The sequence below is a fragment of the Chiloscyllium plagiosum genome, unplaced genomic scaffold (assembly GCF_037043375.1).
Source record: "Chiloscyllium plagiosum isolate Xiang-an unplaced genomic scaffold, Cpla_swu_hap1 HiC_scaffold_18, whole genome shotgun sequence".
Classification (NCBI taxonomy): Eukaryota; Metazoa; Chordata; class Chondrichthyes; order Orectolobiformes; family Hemiscylliidae; genus Chiloscyllium; species Chiloscyllium plagiosum.
The window spans coordinates 28,663,592-28,683,795 of NW_028270156.1; the positions used below are offsets into that span (position 1 = coordinate 28,663,592).

The following is a 20,204-nucleotide window of genomic DNA, read 5'->3' on the forward strand; positions in this document are numbered from 1 at the left end:
GGTGACAGAGAGTAGAAAGAATTTTTTTTCATGAGATATGAAGGTTGCAGGCAAGGCCAACATTTATTGCCCATCTCTAATTACTTGTAAGGAGGTGGTGATGAGGAGATGGTGATGTGCTGTCGGCTGTTAGACAGACATTGGAGGGAGTTCAAGGTTTTTGACCTTACTAGCACTGCAATTTGGCGATATAGTTCTGAGTCTGGCTAGTGAGTAACTTGGGAGGTTCACTTGGTGGTGGTGGTATCCCTGAGCGCTTATGTTCTTATATGATAGAAGTTTTGAGTTTGGATGGTGCTGTCAAAGGAGCCTTTGGCAAATTGTTACAGTACATCCCGTAGACAGTCTAGACTGCTGGCACTGTATGGACTGTATAGAGAGTGAATTTTAAAGGTGGTGGCTGAGATGCCAGTCCAACAGGATGCTTTGTCTAGATGGTATCAAGCTTCCTGAGTTTTTCAAGCTACCTTCATCCAGGCAACTTGAGTTTTAATGTACTGTGCAGTGAATAGGATAAATGGGGACTTGTTAATTCAGGCCTCTCTATTTCTTCCAGCATTTTGGGATCCTTAGGTGAAGCACTTTGCTGTTTAGTATGTGAAGCAATAAAGACGTTTCTTTTTAGGCAAAAGCAAAGTCATGTTCTATTTTGCATTCGTGTTGCAAATTTTGAACCAATAATCATTCCAGTGATGCACTTAATTTAATATTTATGCTTTGCATCTATTTCACTCAATGTTCTTTTATTCCACAGATACGGTATATTTCACAAACTCAAGGGTTACCGGGAGATCATCTATTAAATGTTGGGACGAAAACAACAAGGTTCTTCTCCACGGAGACCGACACATCATATTCAGGGTGGAAAATGAAGGTACAAACTGGAATGACAATTCTCAGTACAAATATTCTTTTTGACCTTAAAGTGAAATTTGGGTCTTGAAGGCTGTAAATACTTGAGTAAACTATCTAGTGCTCCGAAATGAAAGAACTGTGAATTTGATTGACTTTCATTCTCCCCCCTGTATTTTTTTGTTAATTTTATTTAAATTCTTTATTTTTGCTTTAGACTCCAGAAGAGCATGAGGCAGAAACAGGAATGAAGTCAAAAGAAGCCAGAAAGTATATCTTTGGTTGTTTGGATGATATAGCGCATGTAAGTATGAGCTGGAGTCCCTGTTGTATCAGGGACAGAGCTGTTTTATTGATGACTTTCCTCCTCCTCTACCCATTTCAGAACAGATACCAGGGGAGAGATTACAGTAACAACTTCAGTGAATACAATTTTAGTTGTTCCAGGGCGATAATAAGACATTTTGTCATCATCAAGGAGGTGCATTAACACAGCTCACAAAAAAAATGACTGTGCAAGTGTTTGTGCACCCACATTTATTTTGTGAATAAAATGCACGTCTTTGATTTCCATCCCCTACTGCTGTGCTATGCCCTGGAATTCTTTCCTTAATAATATCCTCACTCTTCCCACCTCACTCCTTCTTTAAGACAGTCCTTATCATCTACCTGTGTGACCAAGCTCTTGGCTACATAAGAGAAAGAAAAAGCTTGGACTATCCAGACATGTTCTCAACTCTACTTCCCTGCCATATCCCCACATCCCTTTTGGCCTTACCACTCCTTTGAAACATCTTGGGACAGTTATATTAAGGGGCTATATGATTGGAGCTCATTGTACCATGAGTTGTACATTCATACAAATGCTTTGTGAAAAGTTGCCATGCATTTATGTATTGAATTCATTGTACCATTTAGTGTGGTTTCACACACTCTCTTCAAGCATGAATCAATCCATAGCATAATACAGTAAAGGGCTATCATGCATTTGTCGGTGCTTTGAAAGGTTATCCAATTATTCCCACTTCCCAGATTTCTCCCCATAGCTCTGGAAACTTCTCCCCTTGGTAAGTATTTGTCCAACTCAGTGTGCGTGTGTGTCTATTTTATAATGACACTCCAGATTCTGGTTATGTGTTTCTTGAGGCTTCTGAGACAGGATTCCTGAAGAAGGGCTCATGCCCGAAATGTCAATTCTCCTGCTCCTTGGATGCTGCCTGACCTGCTGCGCTTTTCCAGCAACACATTTTCAGCTATTCCTGAAGAAGGGCTCATGCCTGAAATGTCGATTCTCCTGCTCCTTGGATGCTGCCTGACCTGCTGCGCTTTTCCAGCAACACATTTTCAGCTTCTGAGACAGGACTTTGTATAGAATTGCTACAGCACAGAAGGAGGCCATTTGGCTTGGCAAGCTCAAGCTGGCTTTCTGCATGAGTATTTCAGTTCATCCCACTCCCTCAATCTTTCTCCCTTTGTGGGAGAAAGTGAGGACTGCAGATGCTGGAGATAGAATCGAAAAGTGTGGCGCTGGAAAAACACAGCCAGTCAGGCAGCATCCGAGGAGCAGGAGAGTCGATATTTCAGGCATAAGCCCTTCATTAGGAATGCTTGACTATAGCCTTTGCAGTTGGTTAAGCAATTCTGTCGTGAAAGCCACAAGTAAATTTGCCTCCACCACACTTTCAGGCAGTGCTTTCTCGATCCTAACCATTTACTATATATAAAGGTTTTCCCCACTTCACCTTTGTTTTTATTATTTTACAATCACCTTAAATAAATGTCATAGAATCATACAACACAGAAGATGCCCTTTGGGCCATCGAGTCTGCGCTGACTTACCTACACTAATCCCACATTCCAGCACTTGGCCCAAAGCTTTAAATGGTATGACATTTCAAGTGCTGATCTGTATCTTTTTAAAGGTTGTGAAGTTTCTTGCCTCTACTACCCTCCCAGACAGGGCATTCTAGATTCCCACCACCCTCTGGGTGAATGTGTTTTTCCTCAAATCCTCCTGCCTTTCACCTTAAAATTATGCCCTCTCATTATTGATCCTACTAAGAAGAAAGCAGCTTCCTATTCACTGTCCATGCCCCTCATAATCTTATGCACCGCAATCAGAACCCCCCCCCCCTCAGTCTTGTCTGCTCTAAAGAAAGTAGCCCAAGCCTATCCAGCCTTCCGTGTATTGCTAAAATGTCCCAACCCAAGCAACATCCTAGTGAATCTCCTCTGCACCCCCTCCAGTGCAATCACATTCTTATTATAGTGTTGCAACCAGAACTGGACACAGTACTCCAGCTGTGGCTTAGCCAAAGTTTTGTATGGCTCCTACAACTTCCCTGTTCTTATAATCTATGCCACAACTGATAAAGGCAAGCATCCCATATGCCTTCTTAATTATCCTATTAACCTGTCCTGCTGCCTTCAGGGATAGATAGACAGGCATCCCAAGATCCATTTGTTCCTCTAAACTTCCTAGTATCCCGACATTCATTGAATACTCCCTTGTCTTGTTATTTCTTCCAGACTGCATCACCTCACACTTTTCAGTGTTAAGTTTCATCTGCCACTGATGTGTCCATCTGACCAATCGTCAATACCTTCCTGTAACCTAAGACTCTTCCTTGGTGTCAACCACTAGGCCAATCTATGTATCATCCACATATTTACTTATTATTCCCCCACCCACATTCTTATCTACGTCATTTATGTATATCATAAGTAATAGGGACCCAGCATCAGCCTCTGTGACATGGCACTTCTGTCTCTTATCACTAAGCCAATTTTGGATCCATCTTACCAGGTTACCCTGGATTCCATGTGCTTTTACCTTCTTTATCAGTCTGCCGTGTGGAACCTTGTCAAAGGCTTTGCTGAAATCCATATAAACTGAATCAACTGCACTGCCCTCATTTACGCACTTGACCATCACCTCAAAAAAAATCATATTTGTTAGACGACCACTTTCTGACAGAGTCATGTTGAATATCCCTGATCACATTTTGCCTCTCCACATGATGACTAATTCTTTCCTTCAGAATTTTCTCCATGTCGCTCCAGGTTGGATGAAGTAGGATGGGAGAAGGCCAGGTCTGTGAATAAAAACATGATCACTGCTGGAAACAAGTCTTTGATGTAATGTTTCCATCGGGATCTCCAGATCTCCTTCAAATAATCCGAGTTTTGGATAATTGATATTCGGATAATCGAGGTTCCTCTGTAGTCATGCAACTTTTAGTACAGCCCCACAGTGACAGAGCAAATGATCATCAGCTCTGTGCCAGAAACTAGGATATTGGTGAAAGATGAAGAAGAAATAAGTTCATTTTAAAATAAATAGGTGGTTGGGAATTAATTTTAAGTAAATTTGAGGTACCTGAGGTGACCAGTAAGATTTGCCAATTCTGTCATACACTGCTGCTAAATTGCAATGTGCTTTTGCCTCAGGTGAACATGGTGATGGATTTGGAGGGAAATGACCTACTGGCAGAGAAGGCTGATCGTATGGAATTTGTCAGTCTGTTGAAGAAGATGTTGCTGATTGACGCAGAGAAGAGGATCACTCCAGTGGAGACGATGAACCACCCCTTTGTAACCATGCAGCATTTGTTGGACTTTCCACACAGCAACCAGTAGGTCCTTGCTGTAAAAAAAGAGTTGGCTGAGCCCACGATACACATTTGCAACATTTCAGGCTTCTCCAACCCCAGTTCTATGTGGGTAAAATGTGCCCTGCAGAAACATCTTAGTGTTCAGTCTTTGAACCTTTCATCACTGATCTGCGGTATCTCTCTGTATGCAGAGGTTAGGCTACATATTTAGATTAAAATAACATCTAATATCAGAGAATGTCAGCACACATCAAGAAAGGTTTTTGAAGAACTTTGACTAGTGTTATACAGATGACTATTTGGTCTATACATTTATGTCAGTGCAAGCTTTTCATTATTCTTTCTGAGGATGTAGGTCCCAATTGTGACCCATTCCTACTTTTACCAAGAAAGTGACGGTAGGTGAGTTGCTTCCGTGAATCTCTGCAGCCTACGTGGTGCAGATATACCCGCAATGCTGCTGGAGAGGACGTTTCAAGATTTATCCCATCAATGGTGAAGGAATGATGATGTATTTCCCCAATGGGATGGTGTATGATTTGCAGGGGAACTTGTAGGTGATGGTGTTTCCATGTGTCTGCTGCCCTTGTCCTTCTAGGTGGCAAAGGTCACAGGTTGGAAACATGCCTTGTCACATTTGTTGCAGTACTACCACTCTGCACCAGTGAAGGATTAAATGTTTAAGGTGGTGGATGGATTTAATCAAGTAAGTTGTATTGTCCTGGATCTTAAAACACATGGACTGCAACATTCAGTTTGGCTGTTCTGTGGCCACTGGTGCCATTGTTTTAATATTTGAATTTCACTGCCTGGCAGCTGAAAGAGCTCATAGCCTGTAAGAAGCCGTGGTTAAGTTTCAGGAAAAGCGGTTTGCTTGAACACTTTGTGGGCCAAATGACTCCGCAAGGGAGTCACTCATTGCACCCTCATGGTTCCAAAACACCCCATTACAAAAAAAGTGTTCTCCTCCCTCTAACTGCTGTTACCACTGAACTCAACCATGGCCCTCTCCAAACATTCTTATGCCCACCAGTTTGGAAGTACATCCAGCTATACATTCCAGGAAATTTGATTTAAATAAAGCCCTGCCATTAATATTTGCCCAGGTATTCCCCAATGGTTGCCACTCGGAACTCCCACACCAATACAGCCCTCCGATTTCCCTCCCCTCTTTCTAAAATCTCCAGGCCAATATTTCTTTGTTCACTCACATATCATCAGTAATAGATTGACTAATTATTCATTTTCTTGTCCCATGAAAAGTCCTACATGGCAACATAGGTGTCATGTTCAACCATATAATATTGCACTTCAGGTGAATTAATTGCATCTTGGGGCAGCACAGTGGCTCAGTGGTTAGCACTGCTGCTTCACAGCGCCAGGAATTCTGATTCGATTCCAGCCTCGGGCGACTGTCTGTGTGGAGTTTGCACATTCTCTGCATGTCTGCATGGGTTTCCTCTAGGTGCTCCAGTTTCCTCCCACAGTCTAAAACTGTGCAGGTTAGATGAATTGGCCATGCTAAATTGCCCATTGTGTTCAGGGCTGTGTAGGTTAGGTGCATTAGTCAGGGGAAGTGTAAAAGTAAGAGGTGTAGGGGAATGGTTCTGGGTGGGATATCTTTGGTGTGGACATTTTGGACCAAATGGCCCGTTTCCAAACTGTGGGGATTCTATTCTATGATTAAGGCATCTTGAGATTTTTCTGAGTGATAGGAAGTGATGTTTGAGAAATCTTAAGTAAATTATTTCTCGTCCCCATACTGCCTTGTGTGGTCCCAATTCCTCTCTTCCTTGAACCTCTCATCATCCTCATATTCCTCTTCTCCCTATCCCGCTCCTCTCCTTTTTTTCCCCACCTCCATCCCATTTTTTTCTTTCCCTGTTGCATTCATCTTCCCCAAGCCATTTCTTTTCTCCCTGTTCCACTCCTCCCTTCCCTCTTCCACTCTTTGCCTTTTTTCCCCACTGTTTGTCCCACTCCTACCCTCCATGTTCCTTTCCTCCATTTCCAGTCTCTACCTATGCATAGCAGACTTGCAGATTTTACAAAGCCAGCCTCTTACCTATTTAAGTGTTCCTTTGCCAGTTACAGCTTAGTGAGCAGGTGAAGAAACCAATTGCAACAAAGGTTGTAACTAATAGGCACTGAGTTGGTGGTCTGTGGTGACAGTGTAAGGGTTCTTGCCCCAACATCGGAACTGTGTTGTTCAATTTCAGTGGAGTAAAGGATCAAGCTTGAGTTAAGGGTGTCACTGGCCCATAAGGAGATGGCAGGGCTATGTGATTGCTCCAGCTAAGAGCTGGAACAAACACAATAGATTGAATAGCAATCTTCTCTGTGGTAAATTTGCCCTTGCTTCTAATTACAATCTAAAAATCCTGAAACAGGGATCCAGAGATTTTTGGTCAATACAAGTAATGCCTGATTTGTTTACTTTCTCTTCACAGTGTCAAGTCCTGTTTTCATATAATGGATGTTTGCAGATGGAGACCGAACTTGTATGATGTAATAAATCGCAATAAGATGCCATTTATGAGACCCGTTGCCTCAAACAATGCCGCAAATCTGAGTGTGGCTTTTAATAAAATGGGTTCTGTACACAGCCAGGTAAGGGGGACATTTGCCTTCTCTCAGTTAATGTAGTGCAGCGGAGGCAGTGATTTTAAAAAGAGCACTGCAAGAGAGAGGAAAGAAGAATCACAAATATCTTTATGCATTGGTGCTGTTGAATTGTTAAAGGCAGAGAAAAGCTGGAAAACCATTTGAAGCAGAGAAAGATTTAGAATTTGCGTGATGAGGATGAGAGAAAATTACTTCCTCCTGTGCCAGGATGCCTCACAAATAAAGAGTTTCTGTGGCCATATTTTATTTCTCTGTCATGCTTGTAATTTTTTATTACTGCTTAACCCCACTGAGCAAGGTCACACAATTTCAGAGTGTTCTGTTTGATACAAGGGATGACTTTCATTAGAGGCTCCTTTGAAACAAGTTTTGAGAATTGTCAGAGTTCAATAGATTTCCCAACAGCACCACCTTGTGGTGGCTAGACATTTAAGCAGCCTCTGGACCCACATTAAGCAGTGGCAGAACCTAGTGCGAGTTGCTCAAACATTATTGCAGAAAATGAACAATTTTAATCCATACATAAGTTTTTGAAGATTCACTTATTATTAAGTTGCTTTAAGATACATACTTTTTATGGTTTCTTGTGCCTAAAACTTTGAGCTCTCAGCCAGAACATACAGCAGCTTTGTAAAAATATTGATTCTGTTTACTTTTAGGCAGAGTTTTGAGACTGTGATACTGACTTTGTTTTATGTTTACTTAGCACTTACCACCTACTGGACCTTCACTGATGCATCATGGAATACCACTGCAGCCAGGGACCGCTCAGTTTGGGTGCAATGAGTCTTTCCAGCAGACCCTCATCCTGTGCCCACCCACACTTCAAGGTAAAAGGAAGAAACAGTGGCCATGTGCCAAATTAGAGATTGGAAAATAATCAGAATTAAAAGTTATTTAGAAGATTGCTGTAATCTTGACATACAAGGTGGAAGAAGATAGGCCTGTCTCTATGCCCTATGTTTTTGTATATATTGATGATTACTTTGTAATACCGTCAATTGGAAGGATATGCTAGTGGGAAGAGTATGTGGGAGAGATAGATGAGTGGGAATGCTATGTGGGTGCAAATGATACATGACATGAATTAACCAGATAATTGTAGGGTTCTTGTGTTGCAGTGGTAAGGTCCCTACCTCCGAGCTAGGAGACCCAGGTCCAAGTCCCACTTGCTCCAGATGTGTGTATAATACTCTAAACAGGTTATTAGAAAATATCTAAACAGCTAATGATATTATTAAAACAGTGGCTTGAAGAACAAGGTAGAGATTGATAACCGCCCATGAAGGCTAAGCAAACCTTTGGTCTGTAATCTCTTTCTCAGTTCCCTACCAAGTCCTTGCAGTCTTGCACAGCTCACTGCCTTGGAAAATCATATCATAATTATTACAATTTACCTTTCAAAAGGATTTTGGATAATTGGAGAATAATTGCCCACGTCCTATGACCATATTAGAAAATGGTGGCGGGTGAAGAGTCAAGTCAGACAACACAGAAACAGATCCTTTGGTCCAACTCATCCATGCTGACCAAGTTTCCCAGGATGTAAAATCTTTCTCCTCTCACCTTTGAAATGTGTCCCCTAGTTTTGAACTTCCCCAGCCTCGGAAAAGACCTTTGCTTTTCACTTGTCTATGCCCCTCATGATTTTATATACCTCTATAAGGTCACACTTCAATCTCCTAAACTTCAGTGAACCAAATCCCAGCCTGTCCAGCCTCTCCTGGTAACTCAAACCCTGCAATCCGGGCAACATCCTGATACATTTTTTCTGAACCTTCTCCAATTTAACTATTTCCTTCCTATAGTAGGGCAACCAGAACTATACACCTCACCAACATCTTGTACAACCTCAAGCATGATGTCCCAACTCCAATACTCAAAAGGTTTAAGGATAAAAAGCGTGGCTGTCACCAGTTTGGAATGCTATGAAAATCAGGGAGAGTAAGATGCCAGATCAGTGAGCCAACATTATTGGACAGCACTGGGGCAGTACTGCTCATGTAGCAGTTCAAATGAAGGTGATGAGGATTAATGCAGAAAAATGTGAAGTCATTTTGAATGAAAGGATGAGATGAGGCAATATGAATGATAAACTAATTGGACCGATTGTAGTAAATACCATTCAGGAACAGTCTGATTGAAGGTTTCACATTCAAAACCTTTTGAAAGTGGCATTACAAGCTGAAAAGGCTGTTAAAAATAGATAAGAACCCTTGGCTTTATAAACAGGAGTAGAGTACAAAATCATGGAAGTATTGTTAAACTTTTATAAATCACAGATTAGCTTTTAGCTGGACTTTGTGTCCAGTTTTGGGCAACGCACCGTAAGATGGATGTCAATATGGTGGAAGTGGGTGTAGAAAAAATATCACTAGAGTTTACCCAGCAATGACAAACTTCAATGATACATCGAGTAGGATTGCCAACTCTGATTGGACATATTCAGGGAATTGTTGACAGAAGTGATAACACGGAGAGCCTGCAATGAGGCCTGGGCAGGTCCTCACAGATCTGATCAGAAATACCCTTATTTTCTGGTGAGTCTCAGCTCCTCCCACCTTCTCTGAGCCTGATTAAGAATCACTTAATTCTATAAAAGAATTCTTGAGGGGAAGTGGGATGATTTAGTTAGCTCTTTCCAGCAGCTGCGAGGGGCTGAATAGCCTCCTGGGCAGTATGATTCATCAGAACATGCATTTAGAAACTAAGCCAGTGATATGCATAGTATTCTCCCTTTCCTGGCTAATCAGCAGTGCTGTTCTTCGAGGTTCTGCCATGTTAGCTTAGAAAAATCCAGCAAATCCAGCTCTGTGGACAGCAGTTTAGCTTGAAGTGAAATGTCAGGCTGCTGTGTCTTGAGATGGGATAGTCTCACTCCTCTGTTCTTTTACCTGCAGGCATTTCAGCAAATCCAGGTAAACATGCAGGGTTCTCTGTTCGAATGGACAATGCAGTACCACTTGTCACACAGGCACCTACCATGCAACCGCTTCAGCTGAGGCCTGGAGTTTTGACACAGGTTTGTGCCTTCTGTTCAGGTCAAAAGAAAGCAAAGTTCCATTGGCATTAAAATCATCTACCTTTTGGATCCACATTTCTTAAGTGGTAGATTTGGTGAGGTCCGTGGCACCCCACTTTGGAATTAGAAGCTTCTGGGTTCGAACAAAACCCCTCAACTTAGGCATTTTAATGTAGTGGTTTATAGGCAGTGTGGTATGCATGAGAACTCTCTAAGTGTGCCACGAAATTTTGTACAAAGGTGATGAAAATCAAAACGAAACAAATTTGAAACATTAATCCCTTTGGTCTTTCTTTAGCTTGTTGCATGCACAATATTACAAAATTCTCCTGTAAGACTATAACCATAGTAAATGCAAGTAAATATAACATTTATAAGCACATTAGTTTAGCTGAAAATAGTGGGTGTGCCATGGAATTGTATGTTTTATTGAAGTGTGCTGTGTCAATAAAAAGACTGGGAACCACTGTAATAATGTCCTTTAAGGAAATTATTTACCTCTTACCTGACCTGGCCTAGAAGTGACTCAAATCATCTACAAATGTGAATGGCTCTAAGCTGTCCAATGAAATGCTTTAGCAGTCTGCTCATTTACATCAGATCAAAAGGAGGTTTACTGCTACCAACTCAAAGATAGAAGATGGACAATTAATATTGGCCTTGCAAAGAACTCCCATAGCTCAGGAATGGAATAATTTTTACGTTGATGAGTATGATCAAAGCTTTTATTTTGCTCATGGTTTTAAATAAGCCATCTGTGTTTTCAAATTCTTTCATGGCCTCAGCTCTCCCAATCTCAGTAATCTCCCCAAACTCTACACCCCCCTGAGGACTCTGTGCTCCTAACTCTTATGCTGCCATGCTTTCCCCTCCATAAACCTTGCTTGCTTTATTGAAATATATTCACATGATATGGGCATCACTGATAAGGCCAGCATTCCTAATTGTTCTTGAAAGGTGGTAGTGAACCACATTCTTTAAAAGTAATCAACTCTGCCATTTCTGAGGGCAGTTTAAGAGTTAACCACATTGCTTTGGTCTGAACTCCCAAATCGGCCAGGCTGTGTAAGAAAGAGCAGATTTTCTTCCCTAAAGAACAGGTCGATAATCCAGTCATTACATTGGTTTCCATTGCTGATACAATTTTTGATTAATAAATGTCATAGAGTCATAGAGATGTACAGCACGGAAATACACCTTTGGTCCAACTCGTCCACGCTGACCAGATATCCCAACCCAATCTAGTCCCACCTGCCTGCACCTGGCCCATTTCCCTCCAAATCCATCCTATTCATATACCCATCCAGATGCTTTTTAAATGTTGCAATTGTACCAGCCTCCACCACTTCCTCTAGCAGCTTATTTCATACAGGTATCACCCTCTGCATGAAAAAGTTGCCCCTTAGGTCTCTTTTATATCTTTCCCCTCTCACCCTAAACCTATTCCCTCTAGTTCTCGACTCTCCGACCCCAGGGAAGATACTTTGTCTATTTATCCTTTCCATGCCCCTCATGATTTCATAAACCTCTGTAAGGTCACTCCTCAGCCTCCAATGATCCAGACAAAACAGTCTTAGCCTATTCACCTCTCCCTATAGCTCAAACCCTCCAACCTTGCAACGTCCTTGTAAATCTTTTCTGAACCCTTTCAAGTTTCATAACATCTTTCCGTTAGGAAGGAGACCAGAATTGCATGCAATATTTCAACAGTGGCCTAACCAATGTCCTGTACAGCCGCAACATGACCTCCCAGCCCCTGTACTCAGTACTGTGACCAATAAAGGAAAGCATACCAAACACCTTCTTCACTATCCTATCTATCTGCGACTCCACTTGCAAGGAGCTATGAACCTGCACTCCAAGGTCTCTTTGTTTAGCAACCCTCCCGAGTTCCTTACCATTAAGTATATAAGTCCTGCTAAGATTTCCTTTCCCAAAATGTAGAACCTCACATTTATCTAAATTAAACTCCATCTGCCATTTCTCAGCCCATTGGCCCATCTGATCAAGATCCTGTTGTAATCTGAGGTAACCTTCGCTGTCCACTACACCTCCAATTTTGGTGTCATCTTTAAACTTACTAACTATACCTCTTATGCTCACATCCAAATCATTTATATAAATGATGAAAAGTAGTGGACCCAGCACAGATCCTTGTGGCACTCCATTGGTCACAGGCCTCCAGTCTGAAAAACCACCCTCTGACTTCTACCTTTAAACCAGTTCTGTATCCAAGTGGCTCGTTCTCCCTGTATTCCATGAGATCTAACCTTGCTAACCAGTCTCCCATGGGGAACCCTGCTGAATGCCTTACTGAAGTCCAGGTCCATCACATCCACCACTCTGCCCTCATCAATCCTCTTTGTTACTTCTTTAAAAAATTCAACCAAATTCATGAGACATGATGTCTAGTGCACAAAGCCATGTTGACTATCTCTATTCAGTCCTTGCTTTTCCAAATACATGATCCTGTCCCTCAGGATTCCCTCCAACAACTTGCCCACCACTGATGTCAGGCTCACTGGTCTATAGTTCCTGACTTGTCCTTACCGCCCTTCTTAAACAGTGGCACCACGTTAGCCAACCTCTAGTCTTCTGGTATCTCACCTGTGATTATCGATGATACAAATATCTCAATAAGAGGCCCAGCAATCACTTCCATAGCTTCCCACAGAGTTCTAGGGTGCATCTGATCAGGACCTGGGGATTTATCCACTTTTGTGCATTTCAACACACTTCCTCCTCTGTAATATGGAGATGTTTCAGGTTGGGATGTGAAATCTTGTCTTCAGATTATTAGTTGGGACTTGTGGTTCATCAGTTCTTTAAGATGCTCTTTAAAGCTTACTTCATTGACATAATTTTTAGTCACCTGATGTAATATGTGTTTACATGGCTCATATCAAAATTTGAACAGTAATACTTTTGTGAAATACTTAGGGATGCTTTGCCAAATTAAAGGTGTATCCGTCATATGAAATTGCTGGTGTTTTGAATGAAGAAATGAAAGTTTGTGATTTTTTTTGTTGTTGTAGGCATGGTCTAGTCGAAATCAGCAGCTATTGATCCCTACCTGGCAGCAAGTGGCAGCTATGGCGCCCTCCACTACATCACTGGCATCCGATACTGTGGCTGGTCCACAGAGGTTGGGCGACTGGGGGTATGTAAGATGTTGAGTGCAAGGAATGAAGATGGAGTAATGTGGATTAGCAAAGGGCCTTGTCTTGTCTTCACATCGTACTGGATGCATAAAATCATAGTGCAAAAGGAAGTCATTGGACTCTCTTGAGTCTCTTTCACTTTTGAACTAGTTAGGGGGTCAATGTGCTGGATATCTTAATTGAAAAGCAATGGGATTCCAATAGCAAGGATTCAATTCTCAGACCAGTTGAGATTGCCATGAAGAACTCTCCTTCTCAATCTTGCTTGTTGACTCCAAGTTAAACTCACTATCGGTCATCACTCTGTAATGAGACAGCAACTTTGGGACTATGGCAACTTTATCTTTGCTCCACTAGATCAAGGTTAAAATTTATTTGGTTTGTTTCATATAACTTAATACACCTGTCCAACAAAAATGCATCATTATCAGTTTTGAAAATGTCAATTGATCATCCCAGCCTTTTGTTGCTTACATCATCCTTACATTATGCTGTATGGTGAAGCTCTAATGTTAAAGTTAATGCACTTTCTCCTAGACTTGCCACAACAAAAGAGAATGGTATATCTCTGTGAATCCTATCGAATTCCTAACACCTCAATACATCACCTCTTGATCTTCTAAATTCCAGGGAATACAAAAGTATATGAATGTGACTCAAAGGACCCAAAAGGTCAGAGGTTTAAATATACTCCAAAGATAATTATTTAAGCAGAATTCAAGTCCACATTTTTATGTGAGAGCTTTATTTCAGTTAGTCACACACCATAAGACTCAAACACCAATGATTACTAGCTCTCCATATTTATACAATCAATTAACACCCTTTTGTTTAACCTGTTTTTCTAAACTACCTGTTCAGAGATGTTATTACACACCTCTGGAGCAGGTTGGACTTGAACCCAGGCCTCCCAGTCCATTACTAGGGACACAACCAGTGCACCATAAGAGGGCGTACCTATTTTTTTTAGATTAGATTACATTACAGTGTGGAAACAGGCCCTTCGGCCCAACAAGTCCACACCGACCCGCCGAAGCGAAACCCACCCATACATTTACCCCTTACCTAACACTACGGGCAATTTAGCATGGCCAATTCACCTGACACCTGACTGTGTGGGAGGAAACCGGAGCACCCGGAGGAAACCCACGCAGACACGGGGAGAACGTGCAAACTCCACACAGTCAGTCGCCTGAGGCGGGAATTGAACCCGGGTCTCTGGCGCTGTGAAGCAGCAGTGCTAACCACTGTGCCACCGTGCCGCCAACTATTTTAACTTTCATTTAAATTTCCACCACCTGTTACTTCATTCCATTAGGTCTCAAGCATTCCTTCAGAACATATTAAATGATAACAGTTTGTTACTGATTGTCTCAGTGGAGAGAATTCTGAGTGATGATTGGATAATAGCTAAGAAATGTGAGTGAGTATACACTGAACTGTATCCTGGACTGTGGCTGGGGATTTGCAGAACACCAGATATTGTCTCTAGGCCTTAAGGATCTGAGACAGCACAGGGCCTATCAATTTGGGAAGCGTCGACTAGTGGAAATGAGCCATTAGTAATTGGTGCCCCAACTTTCAGCGGCAAGTGAATCGAAACTGAATTCAGCAACAGTGTTGCATTAGGCCTTTCAGCGGTGCCATTGTGTAAAATCAGGTACTCCCGTGGTTGAAAAGGGACAAGAGCCTCTTTGTCCTGAAAATTTAGACAAAATTGAAAGCTAACACCTCAGATCATCTCCCCAGCAGGGTTTGGTGTTCCTGCTCGAAATAAACCAAATGGGTTTGTATCTTAGCTGCTCTCTTGTCACATTTAATTATCTGTTTCTTGCAGTTTTATGATCATTTATAAAATATTGGATTTAAATTAATTAACATAATTGGGGTTGGGCAGATTTGTAGCTCAGATTGAGGTACTGGATATAGGTTTGCTCGCTGAGCTGGAAGGTTCGTTTTCAGATGTTTCATCACCATACTAGGTAACAACTTCAGTGAGGCTCTGGATGAAGCAGTAGTGGTGTAGCCTGCTTTCTATTTATGTGTTTGGGTTTCCTTGGATGGTGATGTAATTTCCTGTAGTGATGTCATTTCCTATGCTTTTTCTCAGGGGGTGGTAAATGGGATCCAAGTCAATGTGTTTGTTGATAGAGTTCCAGTTGGAATGCCAAGCTTCCAGGAATTCTCGTGCATGTCTCTGTTTGGCTTGTCTTAGGCTTAATGTGCTGTCCCAGTCGAAGTGGCGTCCTTCGTCATCCGTATGTAAGGATACTAGTGAGAGTGGATCATGTCTATTTGTGGCTAGTTGATGTTCAGTTGATCCCATTTACCACCCCCTGAGAATAAGAACAGGAAGTGACATCACTGTAGGAAATGACGTCACCACAGGAAATGGCCTCACCAACCCAAGGAAACCCAAACACATAAATAGAAAACAGGCTACACCAACGGTGTTTCATGCGGAGGCTCATTGAAGATGTTACCTAATGTGGTGATGAAACATCTGAAAATAAATCTTCCAGCTCAGCGAGCAAGCCTACATCCAGAATGTAACATAACATTTATCAAAGACCGTATAAATAAATAACTACAATACACACAATGTGTGAAATTCATTTCTCCCGCTTTAAACTCTTCAATTGCTCCTCCACTCTTTGCTTTCTGTCTTTTTTCTCTCTCTGTACTTTGTTTTTCTCTCTCATCTCATTTTATTTCTTTCACTAATTCTTCCTGTGAATGACTCTCATACTTTATCACTCCATCTTTGTCTGTGATATAATTCCAAGTTAGATTTAAATAGAATATCATACAAACATTGTCAGTATAACTGCGTGAGAATAGGACTGACATTATTGCCTCTCATGTTTAAACATAGATGTGAATCCTTGAATAGAGGGCATTCGTCTCAATGCGTGGAGTTTTTAAACATTTCTAAGTTAGTGTGTGTTATTTGTTGTGACTATGATTGACAATGCATGTCCTTGCTTTTCCACAGGAAGATGCATGCTCCCAGCAGCCATTACAGTTCCATGTTGCCACAGCATCTTTTAACCAACCAAATGGCACTTTCAGCCACAAATCCCATCAATATGGGAATAGCCCAGGCGGTCTGGGTTCAGCCCTCTGCAACTAACCGGAAGAGGAATAAGCACTGTCAAAAGAGGTCAGTGATGGGCAGCCTTTCAAATGGTGGAAATCATTAATGTGGTTTTCTGACTTTAGCAAGATGCCCTCAATGTAAATCTGTTGCCAGTAAATGCAGTCAGGAATTCAGAAGGAATTTGTCATGCAGACTGTAACAACTCAGGAAACCAGACTGGAAAGGAGCATGACACGTGGAGTACAGGGGCTAGCCCTGGACAGACAGTTCTGCGGAGCCATCCCTGGGTCTGCTTCTGTTTTATTTCCAGAAGTGCCATCACACACAACCAAACTTTTTTTATTTCTGTCACTAAATAACTGTGACTATTTTGTTCATTTTTAACTACCAACCAGCACCAGTAAATCAGCCGTGTAGCCAATTAAATGTTTCAATGCAAAGCCTGTCTGGGTCAGCTTTTATTTTTTATTTTCTTATTTTTATATCCAGACATGCTCTTACACATAACCAAATAGCTTTCCCATCACCAAATCATCGTGACATTTTTTTTTCAAACTACTGTAAACCACCAATAAATCAACTGGATATTTACACCATTTGGATTTTTACAAGTAAAGCCCATTATGGGAAACTGGGTCTGCTTTGTATTTGTTTTAATCGGATCTAGGTTATCATTTTTTCCAATCAACCATTTCAGCGATATTATTACACAGCTCTGGAGCAGGTGGGCCTTGAAACTGGGCGTCCAGGCTGAGAAGTACGAACACTACTACTGTACCACAAGGGGCCTTGGGTCTGCTTCGTATTTTTTTTAATAAACCTATTCAGAGATGTTATTATGCACCCCTGGAGCAAGTGGAACTTGAACCTAGGAATACTGGCTCAGAGGTAGGGACACTACCATTGCACCACAACCTCCAGGTCAATTTTATAAAGGGCTTAGGTGATGAGTTCCAATAGGATTAGGGTTGGCAAGGGAGCTCACTCATTAGAGGGAAATCAGGAAGGCGAAAAGGCAACATGAGATAGCCTTGGCAGAAAAGGTTAAGGATAATTCAAAGAGATTGTACAAGTTCATTAACTGCAAAAGAGCAACTTGGGAGAGAATAAGACCCCTTAAAGATCAACAAGGTCATCTATGTGTGGAATCACAGGAGATAGAAGAAATACTCAATGAATATTTTGTGTCAGTTTTTACTGTGGAGAAAGACAAGGAGGCCAGGGAACTCTGGGAAATAAATATTGACATCTTGAAAACAGTCCATGTTAGAGAAGAGGAGGTGCTGGAGATCTTAAGAAATGTAAAGGTGGATAAATCTCCAAGACCTGATCAAGTGTATCCCAGGAAGTTGTGAGGTTCCTAGCAGAGATATTTGTATCATCTACAGCCACAGGTGAGGTGCTGGAGGACTGAAGGGTGGCTAATGTGCTTTTATTTAAGAAAGGCTATAACGAGAAGCCTGGGAACTATAGGATTCTGAGAGATAGGATTTACATGCATTTTGAGAATGAAGACTGATTAGGGGTAGTCAGCATGGCTTTGTGCATGGGAAATCATGTCTCACTGACTTGATTGAGTTTTTTTTGATAACCAGAACGATTAATGAAGGCAGAGCGGTAGACGCTGTCTACATGGACTTTAGTAAAGCCTTTGACAAGGTACTGATCAGTCTAAGTTAGATCACATGGGATTCAGGGAGAGCTTGTGAATTGGATACAAAATTGGCTTGATGGTAGGAGACAGACAGTGGTGGTACATGGTTGATTTTTGAACTGGAGGCCTGTGACCAATGGTGTTCTGTAGGGATTGGTGCTGGTCTACTGTTTATTGTCATCTATATAGACAACTTGAATAAGAGTTTAGGAAGCATTGTTAGTAAGTTTGCGAATGATACCAGAATTGGTGGTAAAGTCGACAGTGAAGAAGGTTATCTCAGATTACAAAGAGATTTTGATCAATTCTGTCAATGGGCTGAGGAGTGGCTGATGGAGTTTAATTTGGATAAATGCAAGGTATTACATTTTGATAAAATGAACAAGGGCAGGACTTAAACAGTTAATAGTAGGGCCCTAGGAACTCTTGTTGAACAGACAGACCTAGAAGTTCAGGTACATAGTCCTTTGAAAGTTATGATAGTTAGACAGAGTGGTTAAGAAGGTGTTTAGAATGCTTGCTTTCATTGCTCAGACCATTGAAGATAGGAATTGGTATGTCATGTTGAAGTTGTACAGGACGTTGGTGAGGTCACTTTTGTGTACAGTTCTGGTTGCCATGCTATAGGAGGGATATAATTAAATTGGAGAGGGTGCAGAAAATATTTACCAGAATGTTGCTGATACTGGAGGGTTTGAGCTATAAGGAAAGGCTGGATTAGCTGGATAAGGTGAATAGCAAAGGTCTTTGCCCCAGGGGAGGTGAGTTCACCTTATAATTTTTAAGGTGAGAGGAGAAAGATTTAAAAGGAACCTGAGGGACAACATTTTTGCAAAGAGGGCAGTTTGAATGTGGAGTGAACTGCCAGAGGAAGTGGTAGATGCAGGTGCTGTTACAACATTGAAGAGACATCTGGATATGTACATGAATAGGAAAGATTTAGAGGGATATGGGCCAAATGCAGGCAAGTGGGACAAGTTTAGTTTAAGGAAAAATGGTTGGCATGGACAAGTTCAACCAAACGGTCTGTTTCCATGCTCCACAAAGTGATTAATAAGTGATTCTACATGTGCCTTGTACATATGGTTATCACAGGGACAAATGTTAGAATGGAGAAATTCTAACAAACGGTAAAGTTGAGGCAAGTCCTTATGCACTTTTAGGGAAACTGTGTAAGATTTGAGGGAGAAAGGAGCAAAGGAATATGATCAGGTTAGGTGAATCACACTAGTTAGATATTGGTATGGAGCATAAACACAAGCATAGACTTGAACACCACTATTCAATCTTCACTTTTTGCTCTAAGTGGAATGGCTCCAACTTCTACAATGTCTCCATACCACTGAGATCCTTCATTCCTCGTACCATTCTGGTCCATCAGCTTCATAACCTCTCCAAGGCCTTGGCATCGTTCCTGAAGTGTAGTGCCCAAAATTTGATGCAGTACCTCAACTGTGGACTTCGAAGTGATTCATAAAGGTTAAACACAATTCTTTTGCTTTTGTAGTCTATTTATACAAGTTCTGAAAGGTGATGGGAACACACCACAAAGCCGTCAAGATTTGAGATGAGTATAGATTTATGTTGGCATGCTCATATGGACATAGCCCCCTGAAAGTTTTCTCACCGTTGCTCTGTTTGTTACTATTGTTTACTTACAGGAGCAATATATCACACTACAGCAACCTGCAGAACTCTGCACCACTGTCTCCAAAGATCACCAACAGTCCAAAGACCAGCGAGTCAGAAGGTTGCTCAGCAGTACAGGACAATCACAGTGGAAAGGATGATGGGAGCTATTGTCTCCAGGGCTCAGTTGGGCAGGACCTGGATGGCAACTTGATCGCCAACAAACAACGGCAGACTATCATCATCGCTGACTCCCCAAGCCCTGCTGTCAGTGTAATCACCATCAGCAGTGACACAGACGATGAGGATGCTTCTCAGAGCCACTCTCCGGAAGAGTGAGTTTTTATTAAAAACCACCTCTGCCAATCTCCGTTTCACTGTGCAGTTGGAATATTAGAAACCAGAGAAAAAGGTCTTTCAGATATGCTTTGTCCTACTTATTTCAGTAACAGATCAAGACTCCATTTGCCAGCCTTTATCCTACATCTGTCAAAATCAGTCTTACCTAACAAAAATCTAACAAGCTCAGTTTTCAAATCTCAAGTTA

The 20,204-nt window shown here is 41.6% G+C and overlaps 1 protein-coding gene across 5 annotated transcripts in view; it reads left to right on the forward strand.

Annotated features, from left to right (window-relative positions):
• Positions 1–20,204, forward strand: part of LOC122557708 (homeodomain-interacting protein kinase 3-like) — a 261,054-nt gene that overhangs the window by 221,929 nt on the left and 18,921 nt on the right. For all 5 annotated transcript variants that reach the window (XM_043705595.2, XM_043705593.2, XM_043705598.2 and 2 more), the window contains 9 exons: positions 755–874; positions 1,070–1,156; positions 4,303–4,487; positions 6,917–7,076; positions 7,798–7,921; positions 9,992–10,113; positions 13,149–13,273; positions 16,270–16,437; positions 19,690–19,992. In XM_043705595.2, coding sequence (XP_043561530.2) covers positions 755–874; positions 1,070–1,156; positions 4,303–4,487; positions 6,917–7,076; positions 7,798–7,921; positions 9,992–10,113; positions 13,149–13,273; positions 16,270–16,437; positions 19,690–19,992 — 1,394 coding nt within the window. The remainder of the gene's footprint in view (positions 1–754; positions 875–1,069; positions 1,157–4,302; positions 4,488–6,916; positions 7,077–7,797; positions 7,922–9,991; positions 10,114–13,148; positions 13,274–16,269; positions 16,438–19,689; positions 19,993–20,204) is intronic.